We start from the raw sequence: 25,781 nt of genomic DNA, 5'->3' as shown, positions 1-25,781 counted from the left end.
TTTGCCTATGCCCAATTTCTTCTTTACCGCTTTAAGGCTTCCCCCGTTCTTTACAGCATGCTCAATTTTCTCCATGTTATACTTCCTTATATCGGCCACCTTGCGCTTATTGATTAGCTTTGATATCTCGGTCAATTCGATCTGGTCTGTTGGATTGGAAGCTTTCATACTCTGGCGTTTCTTAATCAAATCTTTCGTCTCCTTAGACAGCTTACCGGTATCCTAGCTATCCTACCGCCTACTTCTACCGTGCACTCAGTAATGATATCTCTGAAATTATTGTTCCTTGCCTCTAGGGTAATGTCGCCATCCTCAGTTAAGAGCTGAAAGCCTATTCTGTAGCCAGATCCTGAACTCTTCTGCCCTCCCCCTCACCGCTAATTGGTTGATGGGTTTCTTTCTTACTAATCTGTTGCGTTCCTTCTTCAGATTTAGGCTAATTCGGGACCTCACCATCCTGTGGTCACTGCATCGCACTTTCCCGATTACCTCTACATCTTGCATAATGGCGGGGGTTGAACACATTATGAAGTCGATTTCATTTTTAGTCTCTCCGTTAGGTCTTTTCCATGTCCATTTCCAGTTCTTCCGTTTGCTGAAGGAGGTATTCATGATTCGTAAGTTATTGCGCTCTGCAAACTCAACTAGTAACTCCCTTCCTGCTATTCCTAGAGCCAATGCCATGGTCACCTACTGTCTTGTCTCCTGCCTGCTTTTTCCCTACCCTGGCATTGAAGTCGCCCATTAGTACAATATACTGTCTCTTTACTTTTCGCATCGCCGATTCTACATCTTCATAGAAGCTTTCAACTGCCTGGTCATCATAACTACATGTAGGTGCATAGGCCTGTACAACCTTCAGTTTATACCGCTTATTAAGCCTAATTACGATGCCTGCAACCCTCTCATTAATACTATAGAATTCATCTATATTGCCCGCTATATACTTATTGACAAGGAACCTACTCCTAGTTGTCGCCTCTCTGGTAAACCTCGATAACACAGTACATGCCCATCCTTCAGTACAGTATATGCCTCATTCGGCCTCCTAACCTCAGTAAGCCCTATGACATCCCATTTCATGCCCTCTAGTTCCTCTAACAGCACTGCTAAACTAGCTTCACTAGCTAGGGTTCTAGCATTAAATGTTGCCAGGGTCAGTTTCCAATGGCGGCCTGTCCAGCGGAGCCAGGCATTCTTAGCACCCCCTGCTGCGTCACAGGTCTGACCGCCGCCGTGGTCAGTTGTTCCGCAGCCGCTGGTGACTGAAGGCCGGGGTTTTATGGAGCTTATCATAGGAGGTTGCGGCCAATTACTGTACCAGGGTGGCAAACTCCTGTTCTGGTGAGGGAGTGCGTTGCCGGAGGTGTTCACCGGCATCAGGTCGCACCCCAAACCTCTTTATGCAATTCCATCGACACGCGGATCTTTTTTTTTTTTTTTCATCCGGTGGAGAATTGCGCGGAAACGGGATTTGAACCCCGGTCCTCTTGCATGCGAGGCGGATGTTCTACTGCTACGCCACCGCTGCACCTACAATGTGCATAGTCCCATTCAGATCACATATTTTAAAATTTTCAAGTGGATGTCTACTAACAAATGATCTTTTGTAAATGGCAAGCAGATGTTTTATGAATGTCAGAAAATGTTTGATACTGAGACCATTCGTGGACATCTAAATGTTTTGGTTCTCGAGGTTATTTCACTTTTGCTCATGGAAGTTGCTGGATGTGCGATTGGTCAGCAAGTTGTATATGTGATGAAACCTGATGGCATGGTCGAGTTGGGGAAAAATGCAAACTTGGGCAGCTTCTTTAATATGGGGGGCATGAGACAGGAGTCAAATACACAGGGACCCTTGCACCTCCCGTCTGAAACCTTGCAGTCTTGAAAATTATGCGCATGCCTTTGGCAGGCAGCAGGGGAGTGTCTACCTTTTTGATCTCAAGGGTACGTATGATGGTCCCATTGAGTTCAGAACCTTGATGTGAAAGGAGAGTGGACTGCTACCTAAAAGAGAATCGCTACAGCACAATAATGATTCAAAAACGAGCATTATTGTATCTCAAATTTTTTTACATGGGAGATAACATAAGCATGCAGCATGCTCTAGAAAGGTAACACTCAGGTGGATGTGCTGTATGAACATGTTACCACACTTTGCTGTATGCAAGTGAGACAGCTCCAATCAGCAAGACACTGGCTTTGCCATTTGTTTGCGTCCAGAGGGCAGTAAAAGTTAACGAGTGTTCGACCATGTTTGTCTTAGCAATGGTGCGTGCAGTAGCAAAGAAGAGGGAGGGAATAGTTGGCTGGGATGAAATTTTGGCGGGAAGATGAATGTGCATGTCTAGTCTGGAAAGAGGTTCTCTTATATGTTTGTTTCTGCATGTATGAAAACCTAAACTTTAAAATTGCATCAACAAAAGTAATTGTAATGTCATTATTTTTGGAGAGCGGTAATTAGCAACATAATTACATTTGTGCAATATTTAGAAAAGAAATTAGTAACGTAATTAATTTTAAAAAGTAATTTTGCCGTATATGTAGGCCACCTTGGTTTCTGCATGCAAAGGCATCTTCGTGCGCCTATATTGAAACACGAGAAAATGCACAGCTACCAATCATGAATTGTATGCCATGTGGAAAACTACCAAAGAAACACAAAGGCATTTATGTGAACTTGAGTGCGTGTTGTTAATTTGCCATCTCAAAGCCCTTTTTTCTTGCTCAAGTCCTTTGCAACAAATAATAAATTTCTGGTGCATTGCTAATCAAAGTACACACACTGCATCAATTTCACGACGAATGCATTATGCCAGACAGCTATTGAGCATCTGTATCTGTAGTTTTCAGGGACTGAAAATCTTTCCACAGCCCTTTTGAGGCTTTCTTTTTTCATCATTCCTATGGGTTTATATGTTGCTGTCGGCACTGCAAGGACCCAGGGACAATGCTTAAAATTTTTTCTGTATGCGTAATCAGATAACTGCGGCTAAATAGCGAGACTTGCATAGACTTGCTCAGCACAGTTTTTTCTGCCACTCCAGTTTCTTTCTCACCTAGAGTTTGTAGAACTGAACTGATCCATTCAGAAAACAGCCGCAGAGTGGCGCCGTAGTGGAAATGATCCCAAAGCAGCCCTAAATAAGGATGGGCATACTAAAAGCACAAGAAATAAACATAATGAAGGATGATTGCATATGCTTTGCCTTAGAGTAGCTATATCAGGCTCACATGCTCATTGAAACGTGGAGTTACTGTGCTCAATAAGAGTTTCACAGCCGCTTTGAACGTTTTGTCACATAATGCGAGCACATTCTCAACACACTGAAAGCTGATGGCTACTGTAGCACTCAAAATTTAGTTTGTCGCACCAGAGGATACCACGCGGAAGTGAAGGTGAGCACAACGAGGTCCAAGCAAATGTTTCTCCGAAGCAAGGTGCAAACGATGCATAAATCAAAGGGCAGGTGTTATTCATAGACAACGGTTTATTTGTCCAGAATGATTCCATGATTCCAAGCCACAGTTTTCATTCTCACGCGGTGGCTTCACTCAACAAAGATAACAGCGATCGCATCCCCTGGAAAAGATTTAGCGCATCACGGGGGAAAAAAAAAGTTACAGTGCTCCTCCGCAGCACAAACAGCAATAAAGACAGCAAACGGTGCACGCACAGTGGACACGTGCGCGAAAGCCAAAGTACAGAAAGTTTCAAACGCTACCCATTCTAAGGCACGCACTAAGCACTTGCAGGGTTGGGAAATCGAGACACAATGTAAGATGTGACAACGATTAAAAAACGATAACACCGTTAATACACATGCACTGTTAGAGCCATGTAGAGATGGTGTCAACCTGTAGCCCGCTCCAGCGGCTGCTACGAGCATTTGATTTTTTTTTTTTTTGTTATCAATTTGAAAAAAGGTCAAGGACTAGGAGCAGTGTAATTCTGCCAAACAAACCAAATATACTTCAAAATAGTTAACTAGTTGGCTAGTTGGTGGCATGGCATGTTCATTTCATTTAGCGCACAGGGCAGTACGAAAGAAAAAAAAGCTGCGCCTGTACTTGTGTTCTTTATCCCATTTGTGCTAAATGAAATGAACATGAACCCACATTATAGCTTCCATGCAGTGCACTGTGAAGCAGTATTAGCAATATGGTCTACTTGGACCACATTATTATAGCTGCAACTGCAGGCCACGCATTATGTGTTTGGGCTCGAGACGTGAGCATCACATGCATTACACTCCTAGAACTCCCGATTAAATTAGCTGTTTTTAGTTTACAAGCGCAAGATGGGTGGAGAAGAGAAAGAAGCGGGGTTACTCAACATGATACACGCAAAGTATGATGCCACCAAGCAGGCTGGGAACCAAAAATGAGCACGCTGACCATGAGACGGGAGAAGAGACGACGTCTGCAATGCAGGTTGACACCATTGAAACTGCAGAGGTTGACGAGAAGGTGTAACGTGGCCAGAAAGAGTGCATCGACAAGCATTCGAAACACTGCGGCCAATCTGTTGCAGCCAGCGTATGTCAAACAGCGCGGATTATACCGGTGCATGAACTGTAGTCATCAGGTTTTATGTTTACCACAGCAGCCAGAATGGCACGCTTGCAAACGCATCTTTGGCTTGGGAATGCAATTGTGATAAGTGGTGCTTTCTTGTTTAGGTTTTCGAAAATGTACCGCGCAATAAAACGCGAGGGGCGATGCGTTGCGTGCGCAGCCACAGACCTTCACTTGTGGTTGGTTGTCTGCATGAACGTGGACACAAATTTTATCCGCAGCTCAGAGAACGATGTTTCATCCTGCTGCTAAGAGCAGGTTTTCAGAGTATCGTGCCAGTGGCTAATATAAAGAGCGACACAATGGGGTGAACGATGTACACAAACTGAAGCGACATGCAACTCATCTCGCGATCGTCAGCTAGAGTTCTGCATTAGATGCTGTATGCCATCAGTTAATCATGGTAATCCGAAAACCGACCCCGGGAGGCTCCAATGAAGACTCCAACGACCGTGGACATAAAGTGAATATGACTACTGCGAGCACAGTCATGATGGGCGCGCATGCATTTCAAGCAAGCCAATCTGTTGGTGCGTATACTGTACCGAGAACAGACACTGCACATCTATGAGCGAATTGTTTTGATCCTGTTCACCAAACGCAAGTTGTATCAGCTCTGCCAGGCATCCAGCACCTTGCACAAACTAGAAACAGAGGAGATCACATGACGTATGCCTACCTCACCTACAATTGCTGCCTTCAACAGAGCGCGTTCTATGCATGCACATCCCAGAGGCTGGTCCTCGACAGCACCTTCAGGCCATTGCAAACCTGCGTGGGCTGCACTGTCCGGTACAAACTTGGTGATGCTATCCTACTGCTCGGTGGGAGCCCAGCTAGCAAAGCTATCTGCAGCGGCATACAAAGCTATCACAATCAGCTTTGAACTTGGAAGTTAGTCATCAGCACAAGTCAGCGTCGTGTCATCATCAGTACAATGTTACTCACAGAAGGCTTGCTTCGATAGCAGAGCACGGTGTGCCTGGACTGGTGTATAAAGCTAGAGATGCTAGTGTGCGTGCGAGTATAGGAGAGGCACAGTGGCCGCACGCATTACCACCACTTTCTATAACTGCAATGCTAAAAACATGGTGGGCACGCAGACTTTCGCGCATAACTTTCATCGGTATGTTTCGTTCAATGAAACTACTATTGCAGAGAGAAAATATAAATACACCCGGTGCTTCTGAACGCAACGTCCCGGGCTTTAGCCAAGAGCATGGTTTCCGATGCACCTGATTCTAGTCCTTCATTGCCCACCCCCCTGAGGGTGTTGGTATTGCTGCATAACACAGAGGTGAGTGCCACCATGCCTTCACCCACTGTTTCAACAAAATTTCAGTGCCTAAGGAACAAAACAAATTCTGCTGGTGGTCTCCACACCAGCTTGTGGCATATGCATGCAAAAGGCAGCATGTTTGTACAGCCATTTCTGGATCGAGTTCCCGATGCTTCAGGAGTGCACCTCGATAAATGCAAAACATTAAAAGGAATCGCTTGTGTTATATTGTTGGAGATTGGCACTCGCAATTTTTTTTTTTCCTTTTCAGTCCCAGGCTGGGAATAGATAATGCCAGCTCCTCCTCACTGAGTAAAGTAACCACCATTGAGGCCACCAGGCTGAGTAGTTCTCAAGGAGATGAGAAGCGCTAGTCCTCTTTCCACCACAAGAATATATAAGAAGTCCAGCAGTGGCTTGCTCGTATGAACTCCAGCTTGCATTTGTATACTTGTGTGTCAGAGAGGTATTGAACTGATATTTAGACTGATGAAACCGTGAGAAGCTGCTTGGTCTCCCTCCTGATACTGACAAAAGGTGTTGCACTCTTCTTGCTTCTAAAAATGCAGTTATAAGAAAAGGAACATGGATCATTCCATCCTGCTAGTTTTACACAAACAGGGCACAGCAGCACAACAGCACTTTACTAGAAAAAAATTTTACTCATGCGTCTTCACGATACTGCACATTTAACCATTTCTTGCACTATTAGAACTATTTCTGTCCGATCTACCCAGGAACAAGTCAAAACTTCCCTAAATGTTTGCAATATTATTCAAGGCCAAGTGAAACCCAGTGGTCTAATAAAGTTTCATTTCATTTCATTTATTTTTTTTTTCACTGAGAAGTTACATCTTGAAATTTCCAAATTATTTTGCCATATACTTTTGCTAACTGCCCAGCACAGTACAGCTACCACTTAACATGTGCATCAGTTGCAACTTTAGTCTGAAAGACGACAAGGCATTCCTTCGCATCTGGTATTTGACAGAACCCCTAGACGAGTTAGAAAAAAAATAAAACTTTCTCACTGGCCAGTGCACTACTCACTCTTAATGTAAGTGCTTAGTGACATTTTTACTAGCAGAAAAATCCAGCAATGGTTTGATCCCTGAACACTGCTCAACCTCAAGTGCACAAAATGGATCGTAAGCTGGCCTGCTAAATTCAATCCGTAGCACCTGCCACCCCAATGCTGAGGTGCACGTGTAATGCCAAGAGCTCATGCCACACGATGCAATCCACAGTGAAACCTCAGCCTGAAATTCTCTTGTAGCAGTGCCGACAAAACTGATTGCAAGAGGCTATGCTCAGAAGAGTGCGCTTGCACGCAGATAGAAATGAGTAAATATCCCACAAAAACATTCCAATTAAGTAAGGAACCTTTATGGTCATCTTAGTACCCAATGCCATGTGAAAATACCCTTCTGCAAGCAGGGGCATCCAGCGCTGATAATTCAGCTAAAGAGTGCCATGCACTGTTCGTCAACACCAGGAGTTCTGAAGATGGAGCAATTCTCCAGGACTGCTTCAGCCTATGAGACATCATGGACTGTGGCATGAAAAATTTTAGTCCTGGATATAAAATTAACTAGCAAACAACCCCAGGAGTTCCTTTCATATAGCAACACTTTCAAGGTATTGTCACATAACTTTTTATCGCGCACATCTTTTTAAATAATCATGCGCTGGTATTCAAAATCAGAACGTACTATCCAACTACTGCTTACCCTAAGACAAACTAAAATATGCATTGAAGTACACACACGACTCCACAAACAGCGCTCACATAGACTAACAAAGTCAGCAAAAGGTCAGCAAACTTTTTACGTATAAGCCAATCTGCAATTTCACACTGGAGTATGCTTGCTACAGTAAGGACAAGGTTCAAGCTTAAGTGTGGGGCAGTTGAAACTGAATGTCCTTAAAGTTTGCAAGTGTCAGACTGAGGCAATGACAGCCTGAGGTGATAACAGCCACAAGCGATGTTCAGAGTGAAGCACTTGGTGTTCTCACATTTCCAGCACAATCTTGAGTGGGATTATAATAAAATTTCAATAATTTTGTCTTCTTTAGCCAGCCATCGACATGGTGCCCATAAGTCTTTACTCTTTTAAGATCTTGTCCTTCATACAAGTGCAAATAAACATGATGCACAGAAGCTATGCAAATCCCATGTTCTGTGCATCCTGAGCAAAAGTTACAATTCCAATGTTAAAATAATGAATATGTATAGAATAAATGGCAAAACACATACTCCGTATAACACATATAAATTAAATACTGCATATCTGCATATTCAAGATGATGGGTTTTTTCTTCAAGCACTTGGGCAAGCTGTGGTAACCTGTCAGCCATCCTTGGCAGTGCTGACATCAGCTACAGTTTACTGCAGAATCATCCATAGTGAAGTGTGTTAATCAATATGCATAAAACAGGCTACAGCGAGAACCTTAATTTATTGAAATGGCATTTTAACATGCCTCCTGCAGCAAGAGCTCTGCATACACTAAGTGGTTTGGGCCGAAACGTTAAGTGAGTATCACCTTGACATTAACACTGATGCTCCACAGTGGCACGCCCAATATGCTGCAACCACAAATACAAAGTAATGACACCATTATGCCGCACCTTCAGACATATGCATCCTGCTCGTGAGAACACAGTCAGTCAGTTTTCAGTTTAAATGTTTGCATTTCTAGTAAATTAAAGTTTCTGATTCCTAAAATATGTGCACCGTACAGCTTTGAACCCATAAAGCACTGCTCACTTCACACACGCTTTATCGAATGGTCACATCTGTTCCTGTGCTCCAGTCATTCCACATTTCTTATCATTTCACAATAATTACAGCTGCCCACGCTAACTGTGGAACCAGTCACACATTTGATACACAGCCAACTGCTGGAACACCACTGTGTATGAAGACAGTGATGCTTTCTAAGTATTCGATGTGTGAACAGCTGGCATCGATTGATGACTAGTCAGGAAAACTTGCGGGCTACTACACTGATTGCAACGAGTTTCCAACTTTTTTCATTGCCACCTCATAGAAAGCGCAAACAGCATGAAGAACACTCAGACTGAGTCCAGGGGCCCAACAAGACCTTAGTGGCAGCACTTCCTTCATGCCTTGCGGGCATCTCTGGCATGGGGCAAGCTAATTATTGCCTGTGCACAACACACATATGGCACAGATAAATGGCATACACAGAAACAAACACAATGCAAAAGAAACAGTGGAGAACATGCAGCCAAGCTATCACTGTGAAAAACCACAGAAAACTGAAGCCTCACCCTATTCCGACTGCTAAGGATGAGCTGATGGTATGAATTACACATATTAGAAGCTTCTGAAAATTTGTGACTTTTGATTTGGTCCAAGCGACTGTGCGAATTATTTGTGCTCCTCTCTGATTGCAACACAGTGGGTAATCCTTGGTTGAAGGCACACAAAAGTGCCTCCAATCAAGGTATGGCATAGAAAAAGCAAAAAAGTAAAAAGAAAGAAAAGATCTCAGCACTTCCACAAGGCTCATTTTGGCTGTAGCAATCGAGCAGAGAAGCAGGACAGAAGTCCCATACACATTAACGCGCAAGCATTCTTTCAATTTCTTTTTACAAGCAGAAAGAGGATTAAAAGAGGAGTTACAGCTACTAATAAGTTTTCATGACTTCACGCTAAAACAGCAACAGCAACTAAAAGAAAACCAACAAGCAGCATGGCCACTAGGAAAGGAACATCAGGAATGCGCAAAGTGCACATAAATACCTGTAAGAGGTGATAAGTGCACATATTTGGGACAAGCATGTCCTGATTCAGTATCATGCTGGGCACTATGAGCAAGAAGGGCCTAAAACGATGCAGTGATTGACAATGTTAACCCTACCACTGTATTCCCTCCTTCCATGGTACACTATGCTCAAGGCACACTCCCCAAAAAGTCCAGATATGCAGCAATAAAATTTGCAGCATGACTTGGCAATACTGGCAGCACAATACAAAGAAACCACACAGGCAATCATAATGCTTTTTCCTTCTTATCCACAACATTTAAAGCAAAAAAGTGGCAAGTTAAGTATTTGTGTAAAAGAAAATTGCTACCATTTTTGTACAAATGACAATTCTAAAGAAACAAAGAACAAAAATTAAAACGAAGTGAGAGGCTGCCTGCAGGATTCATGTTCACATGTCTATGCCTGGGTGAAAAATTAGTAGTGAACTCTCACACAACGCATATCATAATGTCTCTAAGCACTCCTTGATTCCAAAACCTCTTTGTGGATTGGGTGACATACACTTCAAAGCTTCCTAGTGAGAGGTTTGCAGCATTTAACACTATTGGTATGCGACTCTCTTCACATGTTTGCGCACCTGAAAGTTGGTCCCAATCCTCAAGTTCCCTGCTAGCCTTTTCAAGGCCGTTTGCTAGTCTTCTGGAATGGGGTTGCAATGTGCATTAAATGTATGTGAAAAAATTTAAAAAAAAAAGTAGAAAAAGAAATGCAGCTGTGTCATTCAAACAGAATGTTAGGATTGCTTGCATGCCACAGTATCTGAAAGATTGGAACAATATATGCCTATTTCCATTTCTCTGTCTTGTCTCCCAATTTTCCCCTTTTAGGACAATTCGTTATATACCTGCCACCCTGTGCCACAGGTATAGAGTATAGAAGGTGGAGAAAATTGTTTCACTAAAGAGAGTTGCACTCATAGTTTGGCATGATTTCACCTTAAATATAGCACTCACTATAAACATGTTCTATGTATAAAATACTATGTACAGTTATTAACACCAGTGAGTGCCCCAAAAAATTCTTTCTCAAAAACAAGAATGCTAAATAAAAGAATCCTCCAAACAACATTCACTCACACACATAATGAGTGCATATGTGCTGTAAAATAAAATCTTTCAAAAGAACAGAAAGATCCTACATAAATAACAAAAAAGCTACAAAACAGCTGGAGGTAAACCGGATAATTCAGCTTTCCTTAAAGTGCCTCACTAGTGCAGCACATAGATTTAGTAATGTACACAGTATGTTTACCAAAAGATACCACTTGCTTTCCTTTGTAACTTGCAGGCCACAGTAAACTTGTAAACTTCCATTCTGAAGCAGCCTTTTTGAAGTCTACGAGCAATCTGATCAGACCACTCTTGATCATCAAAGTTTTAGCCGATGATTTTGGCCTGCACGTGCCAGACAGTTAGCTATGCAGGGCAGCTAAGCATAGAAGCGCACCATGGTTCTATTTATTCGATTAGATGTCGCTTTTCCTGCTTACTCTAGCCCAATGATGGAGCTTGGACCGGCACAGTTGGCCAACACAGTGCACCTTACGTGCTCATGTCATTACCCTTTTGCACTGCCGTCCTGTAGCTGAACCTATCCTGGGCTATCCGCTTGTTCCGCGCAGCCGCGGGAGAGCTTCGCGGTGAACAAGAACTGGCTGCAGCTGGCACAGCAAATGCAGGTGAAACTAGCGTATTTGAGCCGAGCGCAGGCAAGTTTGGCAGAGCCTTGTGGAAGGGAGCAGGCTGCTTAGTCCGAGATGGAGAGGATGGCGATGGCTGGCTGTTGGGGCAGCTGCCATGGTTCTGCTCCGGTTCATCCACTTCACCAATACTCGTCTCCACAAGCGCTGGCACAAGCTCGGGATACTGTGCCATCTTGGAGCGCAGAAGGTAGGCATAGGTGCGGTACCGTTTGAGCTAGAAGCAATACACAAAAACTGTCAGCTGTGCTCGCCAAATCATGCGCCATAAAATATCATTCAAGAATAACTGCCCCATCAGTTCCTGAACAGACCGATAATTAGGAAATCGCGGGATGAGAGAGGCTAGTTAATTGCGCATGAGCAACTGCAGCTATCATGCACCAAACACATAGTTAGATAGTCTGTTGCATTAAGTGACTAAATGTTTTGATACCAACACAGTCAATCCCGGTTATATCAAATCCAGATACATTGAATTATTGCTTATATCGAATGCTCAAATGCCTCCTTGAAAGTAGTACCATGCTAAACTATAGGAGTGGTGTTAGTGTTTATTTAAGGGGAGATGCGCGTCGAAAAAGCGAGTTTTCCGAGTAATTTTGCAGTTTTGAGTTTTTGCCTGTAAAATTATCTTTGAACATTTAGCTACAACTTTCTAAAATATCAAGGCAAAATTCGATCGTGAAGTTAGTAAAATGTCCATTTTATTCAACCACGATGGCTCGAGAAAGTGCTATTTTCTGCGCAAATCGTCAACTTTCGTGCGCCTATATCTTGAGAACACCGCGTCACCCGCCATTGCCGTTTGCTGGGAGAGGTTGAGTAAGCCTTTCTCTTGTAGATAGCATCTCTCGCAGTTTCGTATCTCGGCTGAAAATAATAAAAAAAACGTTTTCCGCGCACGCTTCGAGCGTCCCTACTGGACCTTTTAAATCACGTGGTGCTCTGAAGAGGCCGCCATTGACCCGGACTGATACGATGCTGTGGCGAAGCCTACCTCCTGCTTTCGTTTTCTACAGCGTCTCGATCGTGCTACATCGTGCTCTGCTAGTTCTTTTCAGCGGCCTTTTCGCATTTGTTGAGTTCGCGATGAGCGACACGCAAAAGCGCGACTTCCGAGCTCGAAAGTCTCGGTCGAAGAACCCGTACCGAGGACGCCGTCGCGGACCTTACCGGAAAACTGCAGCGGGAAGCAGTCACCCGACGCAAGCTAGCCCTAACCAGGCCAACGGGCACTCAGACGAGATCGATGCCGCGGTGAACTTTGTGAGCGCCTCGGAGGTGAAGATTGGACTTTTCAAGGAAGATAGTGCAGCATGCGGTCATCGATACTCTACGAGTGCTGCGATATGTGAGATTAGTGCGCTTACGGTGCTGGTAAGCGGTGCTGCTTGCCCTACATGCCACACCTGTACCCTTGCGGTACGCGAACCGGTGGAAAAGCGCAAGGGGCTTTCGGCTTTTCTTGAGCTGCATTGTGGAAATAGTGAGTGGCCAGCATCGGTGCTTTCTGCTGTGCACACCTCGAGCTGAGTTGTGCCCGGTGAACTTGCGGATAGCGCCAGCGGAAGTCGGGACTATCGAAGTGGAAGCTCTCGTGACAACTTCGCCGTCAACGTAAAGGTGGTGGTGGCTGCGCGCGCGATTGGCATCGGGCACGAACAGCTGTTGCGATTTTGTGCAATTCTTGGCCTGCCAAACCCGTTACACCACAAGAACTTTGCTGCGATCGGCAAGAAAGTTCATGGTGCGGCCATGAAAACAGTGGCAGAAAACATGGAGAGGGCTAGCTAGGGTTTTCCCCAAAAAAATGGTGAGTGACACGAATATTGCCGTTATGTTTGACGGTACGTGGCAGAAACGGGGCCACAAGAGCCATAACGGTGTTGGCACTGCTGTGTCTGTAGACAGTGGTTTGTGCCTCGATTTTGAGGTTCTGTCAAACTTCTGTCTTGCGTGCAGTTGTCACCAAGACCTAGGAAACGACGAAGAAGAAATCTGGCAGGCGTTCCATGGTCCGGTTTGCGAGAAAAATACCGAATGCTCCTCTCACGCCATGGAAACGGAGGCAGCAGTGCGCATATGGAAGCGGACCCCCTGACAGAAGACACCACTGCGCTTCACCAAATTCCTAAGTGACGGGGACAGTAAAGCTTTTAGTGCAGTTTCTCACGCAGAAGTGTACGGTGAAATCTCCATCGAGAAGGAGGATTGCACAAATCATGTGGCCAAGCGCCTAGGCACTGCACTTCGGATGTTGAAGACACCTCTTCCACGTGGTGAGAAGTTGAATGATGGACAGATTCAGAAGTTGCAGAACTACTATTGAATTGCTATCACAAGCAACAGGGGTGATCTGCAGAAAATGTATCGTGCCATTTGGGCGTCATATTTTCACTCCTGTTGCACAAATGATGCCAACAGCCACAAGTTCTGCCCCGAAGGAGTGGAATCGTGGTGCAAGCACCAACGGGCCAAAGCGCCCGGACCACACCCCACTTTTGACAAAGGCACAGGGGCTAGCTCTGCTGCCCATATACAAGCGCCTCACTGACGAGAAGCTACTCACTCGCTGCTTGCAGGGGAAGACCCAAAATGCGGCAGAGAGTCTGAACAGTAAAATCTGGCTACTGTGCCCGAAGACCAGGCTTGCTTCCAGGACTGCTGTGGAAACAGCAACTGCCATTGCTGTTTTATGGTATAACAGAGGACACGCAAGCTTTCAACAAGTGCTTGAGGAGCTTGGTGTGCTGCCACCAAAAGAGCTTGGTGTCTTGGGTGATTCCCGGGACCAGAGAAGAGTGAAAAAAATGTCACTCCGCCAGACTGCTGAAGCCCGAGCGCATCGCCATAACATGGTGAAGAGAGCTCGACTGACAGACTCTATTCGAGAAAATCTCGAGGGGTCAACCTATGGGCCAGGGGAGTTCTGATGAACTTTGCAGTGTTTGCGACTTATTTATCTATTGTGGCAAGAAGTTTCATGTATATTTGTTGTGTGTATGAAAAAATACAGATGTTTGAAACTTTCAAATGCAATTTTCTCCATTCGTAGTTTTCAGCATTTTTTACACTTTGTGCAACAAATTTCAAGTACTTTCAGTAGTCAGATTTGGATGAAATTTTGCACACAGCCTCTTCAAAGTGTGTAGAATGTTGTTATCTACCTGATTATAAAAAATCTCAACTTTTTTTGAAAAAAATTCAGAATGTTGACACATGGTGCCCAAAATATACACATTGGTGTTCCTGAATATTTTTTACAATTATAGGATAAAATGAATAAATTTGAAGTAGCTTTTGACATACTATATTACCAAAGCAGCAGAATGAGCCATTGCAAGCTGGTCTAAACATGCATTTCATTATCAAAAGTGTGCACAAAAGGCCCTATAATGTGCTTTTGCAGACACTTCTACACAAAAACTAATAAAGATATGTAGAAAGTAAAAACATATTTGGAATCAGCATTAAAAATTCTATAAATGGCCAATGTTTCATAACCTTAGGTTCAATATTAAAGAAAAAGTGTTTTCGAGGAGCATCTCCCCTTAACTCCCGTTTCGTGGACATCCAATATAACAAACTGTGCTCCGTGCCCCTCCAAGGAGTGCTTCTTTTAACAGCTCTCCGAGAAACTTTTTTCGCGTATGGAGCCGTGTTGGCTGGGCGGCCCTTGGCACCTGCTGGCAGCACTAAAACTGTAAAATTGAGGGATGAGTTGAACTTTGCGTCCACTTAAAAATCACCTTCGGTATGGCGTTTTTTGTTTTTTTTTCCAGCGCGACATTGCTGTCATGCGGAGAAACCGGATGCACCAGTTGTTGTGCGGGATTGAAGGATTGCAGCGGCTCTCGCGTGGAACGCTTCAGTGCTGAAGGTGACATGGAAATGAACAATACCCTGATTTCAATTGAATTATTTATACACTTGAATTAGACTTATATTCTGCGATAGTTTTTTTCAAAGCAATGTCCACTGCAGCTTTGATGAAAACACTAAATCCAACGGCACTTTTGCAGTGCGGTGTGAGACATGAGCAATGCAAATTCTGACGCTCCGGTCCGTCACTGCCATATATTTGACATGTGCTTGCGTTCAGGTAGTCGCATTTGAAGGTGTGCCCACTGTGCTCTCCTTTTAGAAGTTTGGTGGGAGGTAATGCTCCACACACGAGTGCGTGCCTGTACGCCTCGCGGATCATTGCCTCTGCAGCGAGCACTGTGCTGCCAGTGTGCCAGCAAGCAGCTCGTCGCTGCAGGAAGCACGCCACTAGTGTGGGCACACTGTATATTCATACTTCTGGGTTACACAGTGAGGTTCATCTGTCAGCGTGTTTTATATATTCAATCACTGATACATCGAACTATTCCCCAACCCCCCTTGAGTTTGGTATATCTGGCATCGACTGTAGTTGACTTGAAAATCTTGAAATATTGTCTTTCTTGAGAAACAAAAAACATGATAAAAATTGACAAATGCCTGTTCCCCTAAAAGAAACATTGAATGGAATGGGATGTGTTCATTGTAAAATACAGGAAATTATTTTTCGCTTAGTTCTTCAAGTTTCGAGCATAAATTAAAATGTGATTTACCGTGATCACCTAAACACATTTCACAAATAGATTTTTCTAGCTTTGAGAAGTGAAGCGTGTGTGCGCGTGTGTGTGCGTGTGTGTCTTATGCGTAGAAGACAAAATTATTTCGATAAAACGTTCATGATGTGGACAAGATTTCTGTTTTAAGATGGGCTTTACAGAATGCAGCTTGTTTGCTTATTGTGTTCCAAGCAGCTAGCCACATAGCTCTCAGTTTGTTGAGTACTAACTTCAAGCAATCCCAGCGTGGCATGCTGAATTTTATTTCTACTGTCTCTCTCTCATACAGCGCATATCACTACTATGTTGTGTACGATGCTTCCTATCAATCGAGGATGCTCATTTGTTACTTTCTCTACAGCAAAACAGACAGCATAGCATTTATCAGTGAAAGTTGTTGCATACTGAGGCAGTCGTATTGCATTCTCACTTTTTATTTGTACTATTGCACTTCCTACGTGGATTTCAGCTTTTAAACCAGCCTATAAAATGAAGAGCAATTTCTGTTTTTTCCTTTCTGTGCAAGATATTTTTGTAAATATGTGCTTATGCAGCATACACATTTTTCTAAAGGTGTGTTAATGTGAGGTCACAAATTGAAGGGAAAGAACACCACAGTGGCAGTGGTTCACATCTTGGAGAAATACAGTGAAAGCTCCTTAATTTGAACCTCAATAATTCAAATGTTCGGATAATTCGAACTAGACTACTTGGTCTGGCCATACCCCATAGAGATCTGTTTATAAGAAAGCCCATTAATTCGAATGAGAGTCGGTTCCACTACGGATAATTCGAACTATGCGCCACCGTGTCTTGGCAGCTTGGCACACAGCACGTGGCCAAAAAAAAAAAAAACCTCCGCGAGCGGCATAGTTAGAGGTTGCGCACATCGAAACAGGGACAGAATGTGGAACCAGGTAAAACCATGAAAGAGTGGGTAAAGCCTCAATGGCGCCATGACTGGCACGACAGCCGGCGCCGCCGAAGGGTAGGGGTAGGGGTTGGTAGGGTAGAAGGTAGGGGCCTACTCTCTCATCTACGCAACCTCCGAAACTTGCAACTAAATACTCGTTGATTCGAGCCCTGTTAATTCGGAAATACGGATAAGTACTGTCGGTGCGGTCCCAGCCAACGCCCATGAAAGGCTATGACTTCGGATGGGCGAGCCCTCCATCCTTCTACCCATCAGTTGTCAACAGAAGCATGCGGTCAACAGCTATCATGACACTGGCCTTTTTAGCATTGTTCGCTTCAAAAGGCGTTTTCTGCTATGGTGTGTACCAATGAATGAGAGGCAGTAGACTGTGCTGACCCCAATCGCCCATGTCATGATAAGGTGAACATACTGAAAACGAGGCTTGCACAACTAGACAAGCGCTGGCATTCTGCCAAGTTCACACCCCCCCCCCCCCTTTCCCCACACCCCATTGCTAGAGCTAACGTCAAAAGGTAAACGCACCGTAATGTTATCACTGAGTAGCATCTTGGTGCACTGCCAAGAAATGCATTATGGACTGTGAAGGCAGAAACAAGGAAAACGCTAAGGACAGATGCTTTTTTTTTTTAAATTGTTAGGCAAAAATCGGGGGTGGGTGGGTTCATTAGGCGAGTAAATAAAATAAATATAGTACATTTGCAGTAATGCAAATGGTTCTTGTCAGCATCTTTTTGAGGCCAATTAATAATTCGAACTTTTCCCCGGGTGCCGTGAAGTTCGAATTAATGAACTTTTACTGTATGCATTCGATATTTCATTCATTTAGCCTAAGTCTTGGCATTCTCCTTAGGAATGCAAGAGCAGTGGCTTAACTGCCTGGGGATTGTTGTTGACTGTTCTGAATTGGCATTTTCTGTTGATAGGGCAGCAAAGAACGGCTTTTAAGAAAGTGAGTGCAAGTAAATGCAGTTCTTCGATCTTTCAAGGCAGGTTCATTGGTTTCTATATAAAGCGTGGCTATTGGTGATGTTCTGTAAGCACCAATGATAACTGTACACCAAGCTTACAGACTGGGTCTAGCCATTTCAAGTAGAATACTCTGCCTGAGCCATATACTATGTACTCATATTCTAACTTAGTGTTACAAAGAACGATAGATATGTAACAGACATGCCTTATCATACCCCCAGCATTTTTTAAACATTAGTTCCCAAGCCCTAAAGTGCGTGGGAAGCTTTTTTCTTTGTGTTGTCCATATGTGGCAAAAAAGTAATGAAAAGTGATGCCTAAAAATCTGTTCTTATTTAACAGGCAACGCAGCTTGGTTCAGGTGCAGCATAGGGTCAGTCTGCAAGCCTCGTCCAAGCGAGAAAAAATGACTACTGTTTTAATTCGTTTATTGTTTGCAGAGATTTGAATCTCTTTCAGTCTGTACGAATGGACATCTTGTTTATATTTGTATTCGCCTCAGTAGGTTCACATGCTGGAGGAAGTGCATGCTATTTGGAGATCTATGTAAACTGAATATATTATAAATTTTTGAGCTAATCAAATATCTTTCGGGGAATACCCCAAGCTGGATTCCCCTAAACCTTTACTTTTACTAGGGAATCCATCTTGGCTGTGAAAAAGTGTGGTTCTTTCATCGCTTTCAAGCCGATGCCAACAATTCTAATTCCAAATTTAGAATAGCACCTTTAAATTAGACAGCATTAAAGATTGCACCTAAGCAAACAAAGAATAATAAGCGGTTTATCAGGAAATTGCTCAAGCAGTTCACCATCCTGCCACAGATACCCAGTTCTGCTAGACCACGTTACAGAGACTACACATGCTATCGTAGGCCTCCTCCATTGTTTTTTAGGCTGACAAAGGTGATCAGTGGCAGAACAAGCTTTATGTCCAATTTATGTATTGTTTTGAAATGCAGCTGCTGAGGGCTATCAGCATATAACTGCTGGGACTTGTTTATTGTTACCTGGGTTTAAGGGTCGCTACTATAAATGCTTCTTTCCATACCTCAAGTGCCTTTTCAATCATCTGTATTTTATTCGAGAATTTTAACAGTGCCTCTACAACAGCTTCAGATATATGGGCGAACATAGTGTAATGCACATTATTTGGGCTTGTGCTGTCTCTTTTTACAGGATGATGATATTATTTCCAGCAACGTGATAAGCTGGCTGTAGTCCTCATCCATGCTTTGCTCCATAGATAAGTTTTTCTTTTTCTACTATACTGTTTTGTGCTTTTGAAGTGTCTGTGTCTAGTTGGATGAGCTCAAAACTTTATAGAAAAATGCTCGCCCAAAATGTTGGTCTGTTCTTCAAATATTTGTGAACCAGGCATTGTCAGCATTGCCAATGTGAAAGCAGTACTGTCCCCAGTGAATTTATGAACCAACTCCTACATCATAAGACATGTTCCTGCCATGAGGTTTTCCCTGCATCTCATCAGAAGTACCATGTTCTGTCTCTAGCCCTTTCAAACAAGCTTTCTGTAATGAGGTACCTACGGAGGATACCCACTGGTTTGTTTTGCTGCTTCTTTTCCAATTTACATTCTTGTTTCATTTTTATACCTTGTGCTTTCTTTTTTTTTTTCCGTCTAAGTTCTGATGTCTGTGGGATAGCTACTATTGCTACTGATATTATGCATGCACTATAAATTTTTCATTAATATTTTTATATAGTCAGCTCTTCAGAATGTTTGTTTTCTAATAGGGTGTTTGTACTGAAAACTGACCACTCAGTGAAGTGAAGCTTCCAGTGCAGTGTCCTTGTAGGAATGATAGGTGCAGAGGGTGATAACTTTAAAACTGTAGGTAAATGATCACTCCCCCGTGGGTCATCTAAAACAGCCCCCATAACCACTTCTTGTTGGGTGTACTTGGTTCTGTATCTGGCCTTTACGTACCCCATACCCACAGTGTCAGCTTGGTTTAAACAATATCAGGGAACGTAGTGATTTATTTATTATTATGAACACGATACAAATAACGTAGCGAATGAAAATGGTCAGTGTTCTAAGACTCAGAATCCGATACGGCGCAGCAGGGGAGGGGGGGGGGGGGGGTTACAGTGTCAGAACCCCCCTCCCCCCTTATTTTCTGAGCATAATTCTTGCGAACTTCTGACTTGGTGGCCAGTAGGCTCTCTTTCGGAGCTGGCAGGGCAGCCTTTGCTGCCTCTGCCTAGGGAGGTTTAAATGACCCTACCCCAGGCTCCAAAGACACAGTCTTGGTGGATGCCAGGCTACGATTGGGTGCTCTGCTCGCGCACACCGCGACCGCATAGTTATCTTTGCCGTGAATATGAACGGGTTTCTTTATGACAAGTGAACTAGCCTCGCTGAACGACATGTTTTTCTTGGTCTTTATTGCAATGATTTATTATTTTTTCTCCTTCTAGCTTGAACAAGACATGGAATATGAGGAGCGGTCTCCTTTGCAGTTCATTCAGTGAGGCACTGTTGCCAGTGAGACGTGCTTTTAAAGATTATCTTGCACATGTCTTATAGCCGCAGCAACTCTGTGAACCACGGCCACATTTCTGACATTGATATTATCTGTGGAGATTTGGTATATATGATAACGGACTTCGATCTTTTGGTATCTAACTTCTACAGTAAAACCTCGTTAATTTGAACTCGGTTAATTCAAACTTGCGTTTAATTCGAACTGACGCTCAGGTCCCGGCATGGCCCTATGTATTTCAATAGGAGAAAACGCCTGATAATTCGAACATGCCAGTATCCACAACGGTTAATTCGAACTAAAAGCCCGTGGCTCACACAGCTCCTTGCAAACAGAAGTCGGCCCATACCGTGTACAATGCGCAGAAAGATTACTAAAGACGCAAAAAACAAAATCTTTCAAATCTGCCCGGGCGCGCGAGACGAGGTGCACATTCGACAGTCACAGCGAGCATTCCGGTGCATGCCATAGCAGGTTTTCGCTGCCGGGTGCCACCAGGCTCCATCACACCAACGGTCCGGCACAAACAGTTGCAGGTTTTGGCTGCACCGCGGTTGCTGGGTGCGCTTTTGACAAGCCTGTTTTCTTTTTGTCCTGCGGTCACGTTGTGTGCACAACGCAGTTGTCGGTGTCGTGCATTTGTTCGTGCCGCGGTGGTCCAACTTTTACTGTTTTCGTTGCCTCACCGCTTTGCCAGCGACGACTGATCGATTGTGACAGCCATGGCAAACCGCGGTAAATACACGGCAAAGGACCTCAAGACGAAAATGGAGATTTTGAGTGAGGTGGAACGCGGTGTCCTATCCAAGACGGATATAGCCAAAAAATACGACATCAAGAAGAGCACGTTGTCAACGTATCTCAGGAACAAGGAATCGATCAGTGCTGTCTTTCGTAAAGACGTTATGGAGCCCTCTCGCAAAAGGCTACGGACGTCGGCCCATCCCGAAGTGGAGAGTGCCGTAATGGCATGGATAAAAGAAGTTCGCAGCCGAAACATTCCGTTAAGCGGGCCCATAATTGCTGCGAAGGCTGCAGTCTTTGCCTGCCAAATGAGCATCAGCGAGTTCGGCGAGTCGGAAGGCTGGCTGTCGCGTTTCAAGGCGCGTCACAGGCTGACATTTAGAAACGTTTGTGGGGAGCCAGCTGAAGTCGACAAGGAAACGTGTGAACAGTGGGTCTCCAGTGAACTGAAGGAACTCCTCGCTGATTATGCGCTCAGCGATGTATTTAAGGCGCTGTATTTCAAATTGCTCCCCAACAAGACCGTCACTTACAAAGGCGACACTTGTGCTGGCGGAAAGAGATGCAAAGAAAGAATCACCGTCATGATGTGCGCAAATGCGACGGGCACGGAACCGTGCTGCTTGCTGGTGATCGGCAAGGCAGAGAAGCCTCGCTGTTTTAAAGGCATCAAGACTCTTCCTGTTTATTACACCGCAAACAAAAAGTCGTGGATGACACGGGAAATTTTCACCGACTGGCTGCACAAGCTAGACAGGAAATTCGCTGCACAGAACAGGAATGTTCTCATGTTCGTGGACAGCTGTACAGCTCATTGTGACGTGAGTGGACTGACAGCGATCCACTTGGCATTTTTGCCTAAAAACACGACTTCTGTGCTCCAGCCTATGGATCTTGGAGTTATTCAGAACTTAAAAACGCTTTACAGGCGCCACCTCCTAGAGAGACTTCTTTGTTTGGACAGTGGCAAAGTCGTACGACATCGATTTGCTTGGAGCTGTCCACATGCTGGCATCATCGTGGAATACCGTCAAGCCGGAAACTATCAAACATTGTTTCCACAAGTGTGGCTTCGGTGACGCCCCAGAAGCATGCAGCGCGGAGGTAGCGGAGGCTTCGTCTGATGGTGACTCCGTCGTGCTCGACCGTGGCTACGCGGCTTTGTCGGAGGGTGTCGCCTTTGAAGCCTACGTTGACGTTGACAACGGTGTGGAGACGTCTGGGCCCTTGAGTGATGAGGATATAATCGCGGCTGCATGTGCTCCACAGGGCTCACGGGTGGCGAACACGGCTGAAAGCGATGAAGAGTCCGACGAAGGCGACGATCCGGTGCCACCCCCTAGTGCATGTGAAGTAGCGTCAGCGCTCGATCTCGCTGCACGATACTTCTCCGCCGATGAGAACTCGGATCCTGCGCTGGAACTCTTGCGCAAGCTGCAGTCGATGCTTGTGGAGTTGCGGCACAAGAAATGCAAGCAAACGCACATTACCGATTATTTTTCCGTGTAAATAAACATGTTTTGAAGCTCGCTACTCACACGAATGCATTCCAGTTCTTGTTTGCGGCGCATGACTGACCGATTAGTCCCGTTCATTCGCCGTTGCGGCTAAATTGCAAAAATTATCGGAATCGCCCTCCGTAAACGTGCAGTAGCACCTAGCCCTCTTTAATCATGGTAATGAGTCAACATGTGGGCTCGGCCAGCACGGTGGGCCACGATGGCGCTCATTCCAGTGCCCGACTGTTAATTCGAACTCCGCTTAATTCGAACAATTTTCTCGGCCCCTTCGAGTTTGAATTAACGAGCTTTTACTGTATTGGTTCAGATAGTGTGCCTGCATTAAATGTAAGGATCAGATGCTTTGTAGGGATTTTTTTATGTCGTTTTAGATAGTGATTCTCTAGACATTAACTATGTTTTGGTCAGCAAGGTCATCTAGTATTTTTTTCTTGGTGATGTGGAGGAAGTCCAAGTTAAAAATCACCGCACAGACAATATTCAATAATCGAAGTGCAGTGACAGTCACAGGAACGTCCAACAGATTGGATGTTTGGATCTTTTCACTCTCTTCATCATTTAGTTTGAGCAGAAGGTCTCCACAGACTATTTTACTTACTTTGTATTTTGAGCCTGGGGCATCTATAAAATGTACAACCTGTAATATACAGCCCAAGGAGTTTGCTTCTAAGTGCTCTAATGGGATTCCTGCAAGCGCTCCTGGAATACCTATACTTGATAAAGGTGAGCAGAAGATTTCTCATGAGAGATTGCAAGTGCTAGATATGCACAACAAATCTCGTTAAAGGGGGTTAGAAGGAAACCCCTTTGGGCTGCATATTTTTGACAAAGACTGTACATCCTAGGCCAAAAAATGACACCTATCAAGCTTAACCACTCTGGTAGCAGCACTACAAATGGCTATGATTTTAAAAATACCTCAAAATAGCTTAGAACAACAGTGCAGCTCAAGAACGCATTACCACAAAGAGAAAGAGGAAAGAAAGTGTACCACTTTATAAGCCAGACTTACCTCACTCTGCAAGAAAGACTCCTTCTCAACGAACTCAGCAACTGTTCTAGACTTGGCACCTTTCTCTGGAGCATTGGCAACATGTTCCTCCAGCTCCTTTTCAAGCCAAACTATACGATTCTCATGGTCAGTTAATTGTTCTCTCTGGAAAAATAATCAATATAAATAATGAGGTGCGGCAAAGATATCCTCAATTGTTGAACAACAGAAACACTCATGATACAGTGCTACTAATATCTCACCAATCAACACCACAAATAAAAAAAAAAAAGACAAAGAAAACATTCCCCTATGCTTTCTGTGCTTTTGGTGGTTTTTGGCTTTTATTTTTCTTTTTTGCTAATGAGCCCTCATGAGAGAAAAGAAAAGGACTTTACTAGTGCAAAATAAGCTCAGAGATTGCAGTCACAATGTGCAATGATAAAATAACATAACTCTAGAGTTTAAACATCGTTGAACAGACTAGTACTCGATTAAAGTAAATGTGAAGCTGCCATATAACTTGCACGTACACACTCAGATGCAGAGGGGATTGATAACTGCAATATCTTGAGCCCTCAAAGCGCAGACAACCGAAGTAGAGTGCTTAAGGAGGAACCCACAAACACACACAGGGTCTATTGCTTTTGATCACAGCATTCTAAAAACCTGCTTGTAATATAAACCCGCATATAATATGAGGCATAATTTCGGAATGATGAAAATGGGAAAAAGTGAAAAACGATCAACCAAAGTATTTATTTGCACTACATTTCATAGTTGCTCCAAGATGCGTAAGCACTCCATGCTTTCGTGTCGAACGCCGCCCCGTGCCATGCGTCAAACAGTGCCACACACATTCATGTGCCAGTGCTGGTTTGCTCCCACACTCACATCAACATGTCTGATTAGGGAATTTCCCGCACCATAAGGAAAAAAGCAGCTCACGTTGGCCCTGGTAATCTTGAAAACCACATGGTCCTTCGGTTGTTCTAAAACCAGTTGGCCACTTCCAGCATGGACATGGCACAGCAGCGCACAAACGGCTGACCACCATGCATCACACTCACGCCCGCTGGCGCCTAGCACCGTGCCCTGTAGCGCAGCGTACGCGCCCTGGACGCGTTTTTGGATTCGGTGCTCTTGCGATAGTTGTCAGCTGGTGTATCATCTGCCGAGCGCCCCTTGCTAGATTTTTCTGTAGAAATTCTTCTTCGGCACCTCTAAATGCCTTTATTACCTCACATGTTTCAAAAGCGCGACCCTGGGAATGCTAGCCAAGCATCCGCGATTCGGCTGTAAGGCATGGCCAGCACGGTTGGAGAGGCCTGCGAGAGACTCGTGCAACATGCCGAGTGATCCTTTCGCTATGCCTACATCATGCAAGGTGTAATCGACCTTCGTCCAGTCACCTGTGCATCGCGGGCATTGTTATCATGCTGTAGTCACAAGAATCGCAGGGTCAGCATGGTGAAACCGAAACCATCGAAATAGTCAGCAGATGCCACCGCTAGATAGTGTTTCCTCTGGCTGGAAGCCTGATTCTGATAGCGCTGATTAACACTTTGACTGTTTTTGCCGTATGGGTACTGCGGCCACATTCCGTCCCGCGACGTTTTTGCCATCCGGGTACTGTGCTAACACATAGCATTTAAAAAAATTTGACACTGGGGGTGAATCTTTTTTTGGGATATTCGACAGTCAAAGGGTCAATAACAAGGCTGGAACTGCGAATTTAGGCTGAAATTTGTCCAGATTCACATATATCCCCATATATCAGATTCACGTACGAGGTGCAAATCTGACATCATAAAATTAAAAAAAAAAAAAAAAAACTCATATTATATGCAGGCTTTTACGGTACTTAGAGAAATTTAAAAGGCCATACTAGGTTGAACTTGGTGTGGCTGACAGGGAGCAGGGGCCTCTGAAACCTCTTCTGGCTGCCCACAGCACCAGCAAGAGGAGGTGCTGACAAACTGGCCGTCACAAAATTGAGTGTATCCACCCAACTCTGCAGCTCCTTTGCATCGCTGCAACACAAAAGAAGAAAAATGCCATCACTAATAGCAATGACACTGTTATCCACTTTGGGGCCTCTGTATGTGCCCTCAGCTTCAAACTTCATGAAAACAATGAAAGATCCTCTAGCTCCG

The 25,781-nt window shown here is 44.3% G+C and overlaps 1 protein-coding gene and 1 pseudogene across 2 annotated transcripts in view; one reads left to right on the top strand and one right to left on the bottom strand.

Annotated features, from left to right (window-relative positions):
• Positions 1–6,669: 6,669 nt before the first annotated feature.
• Efa6 (Exchange factor for Arf 6) overlaps positions 6,670–25,781 on the bottom strand; it is a 279,435-nt gene continuing 260,323 nt past the window's right edge. For both annotated transcript variants that reach the window (XM_084589581.1, XM_084589582.1), the window contains exons 12-14: positions 25,514–25,658; positions 23,647–23,790; positions 6,670–11,574 (exon numbers count right to left, since the gene is read on the bottom strand). In XM_084589581.1, coding sequence (XP_084445707.1) covers positions 11,200–11,574; positions 23,647–23,790; positions 25,514–25,658 — 664 coding nt within the window. In that variant the 3' untranslated portion in view covers positions 6,670–11,199. The remainder of the gene's footprint in view (positions 11,575–23,646; positions 23,791–25,513; positions 25,659–25,781) is intronic.
• On the top strand, positions 11,922–15,130 carry LOC146204868 (uncharacterized; annotated as a pseudogene).

The sequence above is a fragment of the Amblyomma maculatum genome, chromosome 1 (assembly GCF_055883805.1).
Source record: "Amblyomma maculatum isolate TAMU_Amacu chromosome 1, ASM5588380v1, whole genome shotgun sequence".
Taxonomy (NCBI): domain Eukaryota; kingdom Metazoa; phylum Arthropoda; class Arachnida; order Ixodida; family Ixodidae; genus Amblyomma; species Amblyomma maculatum.
This window is presented reverse-complemented; position numbering and strand designations above follow the sequence as displayed.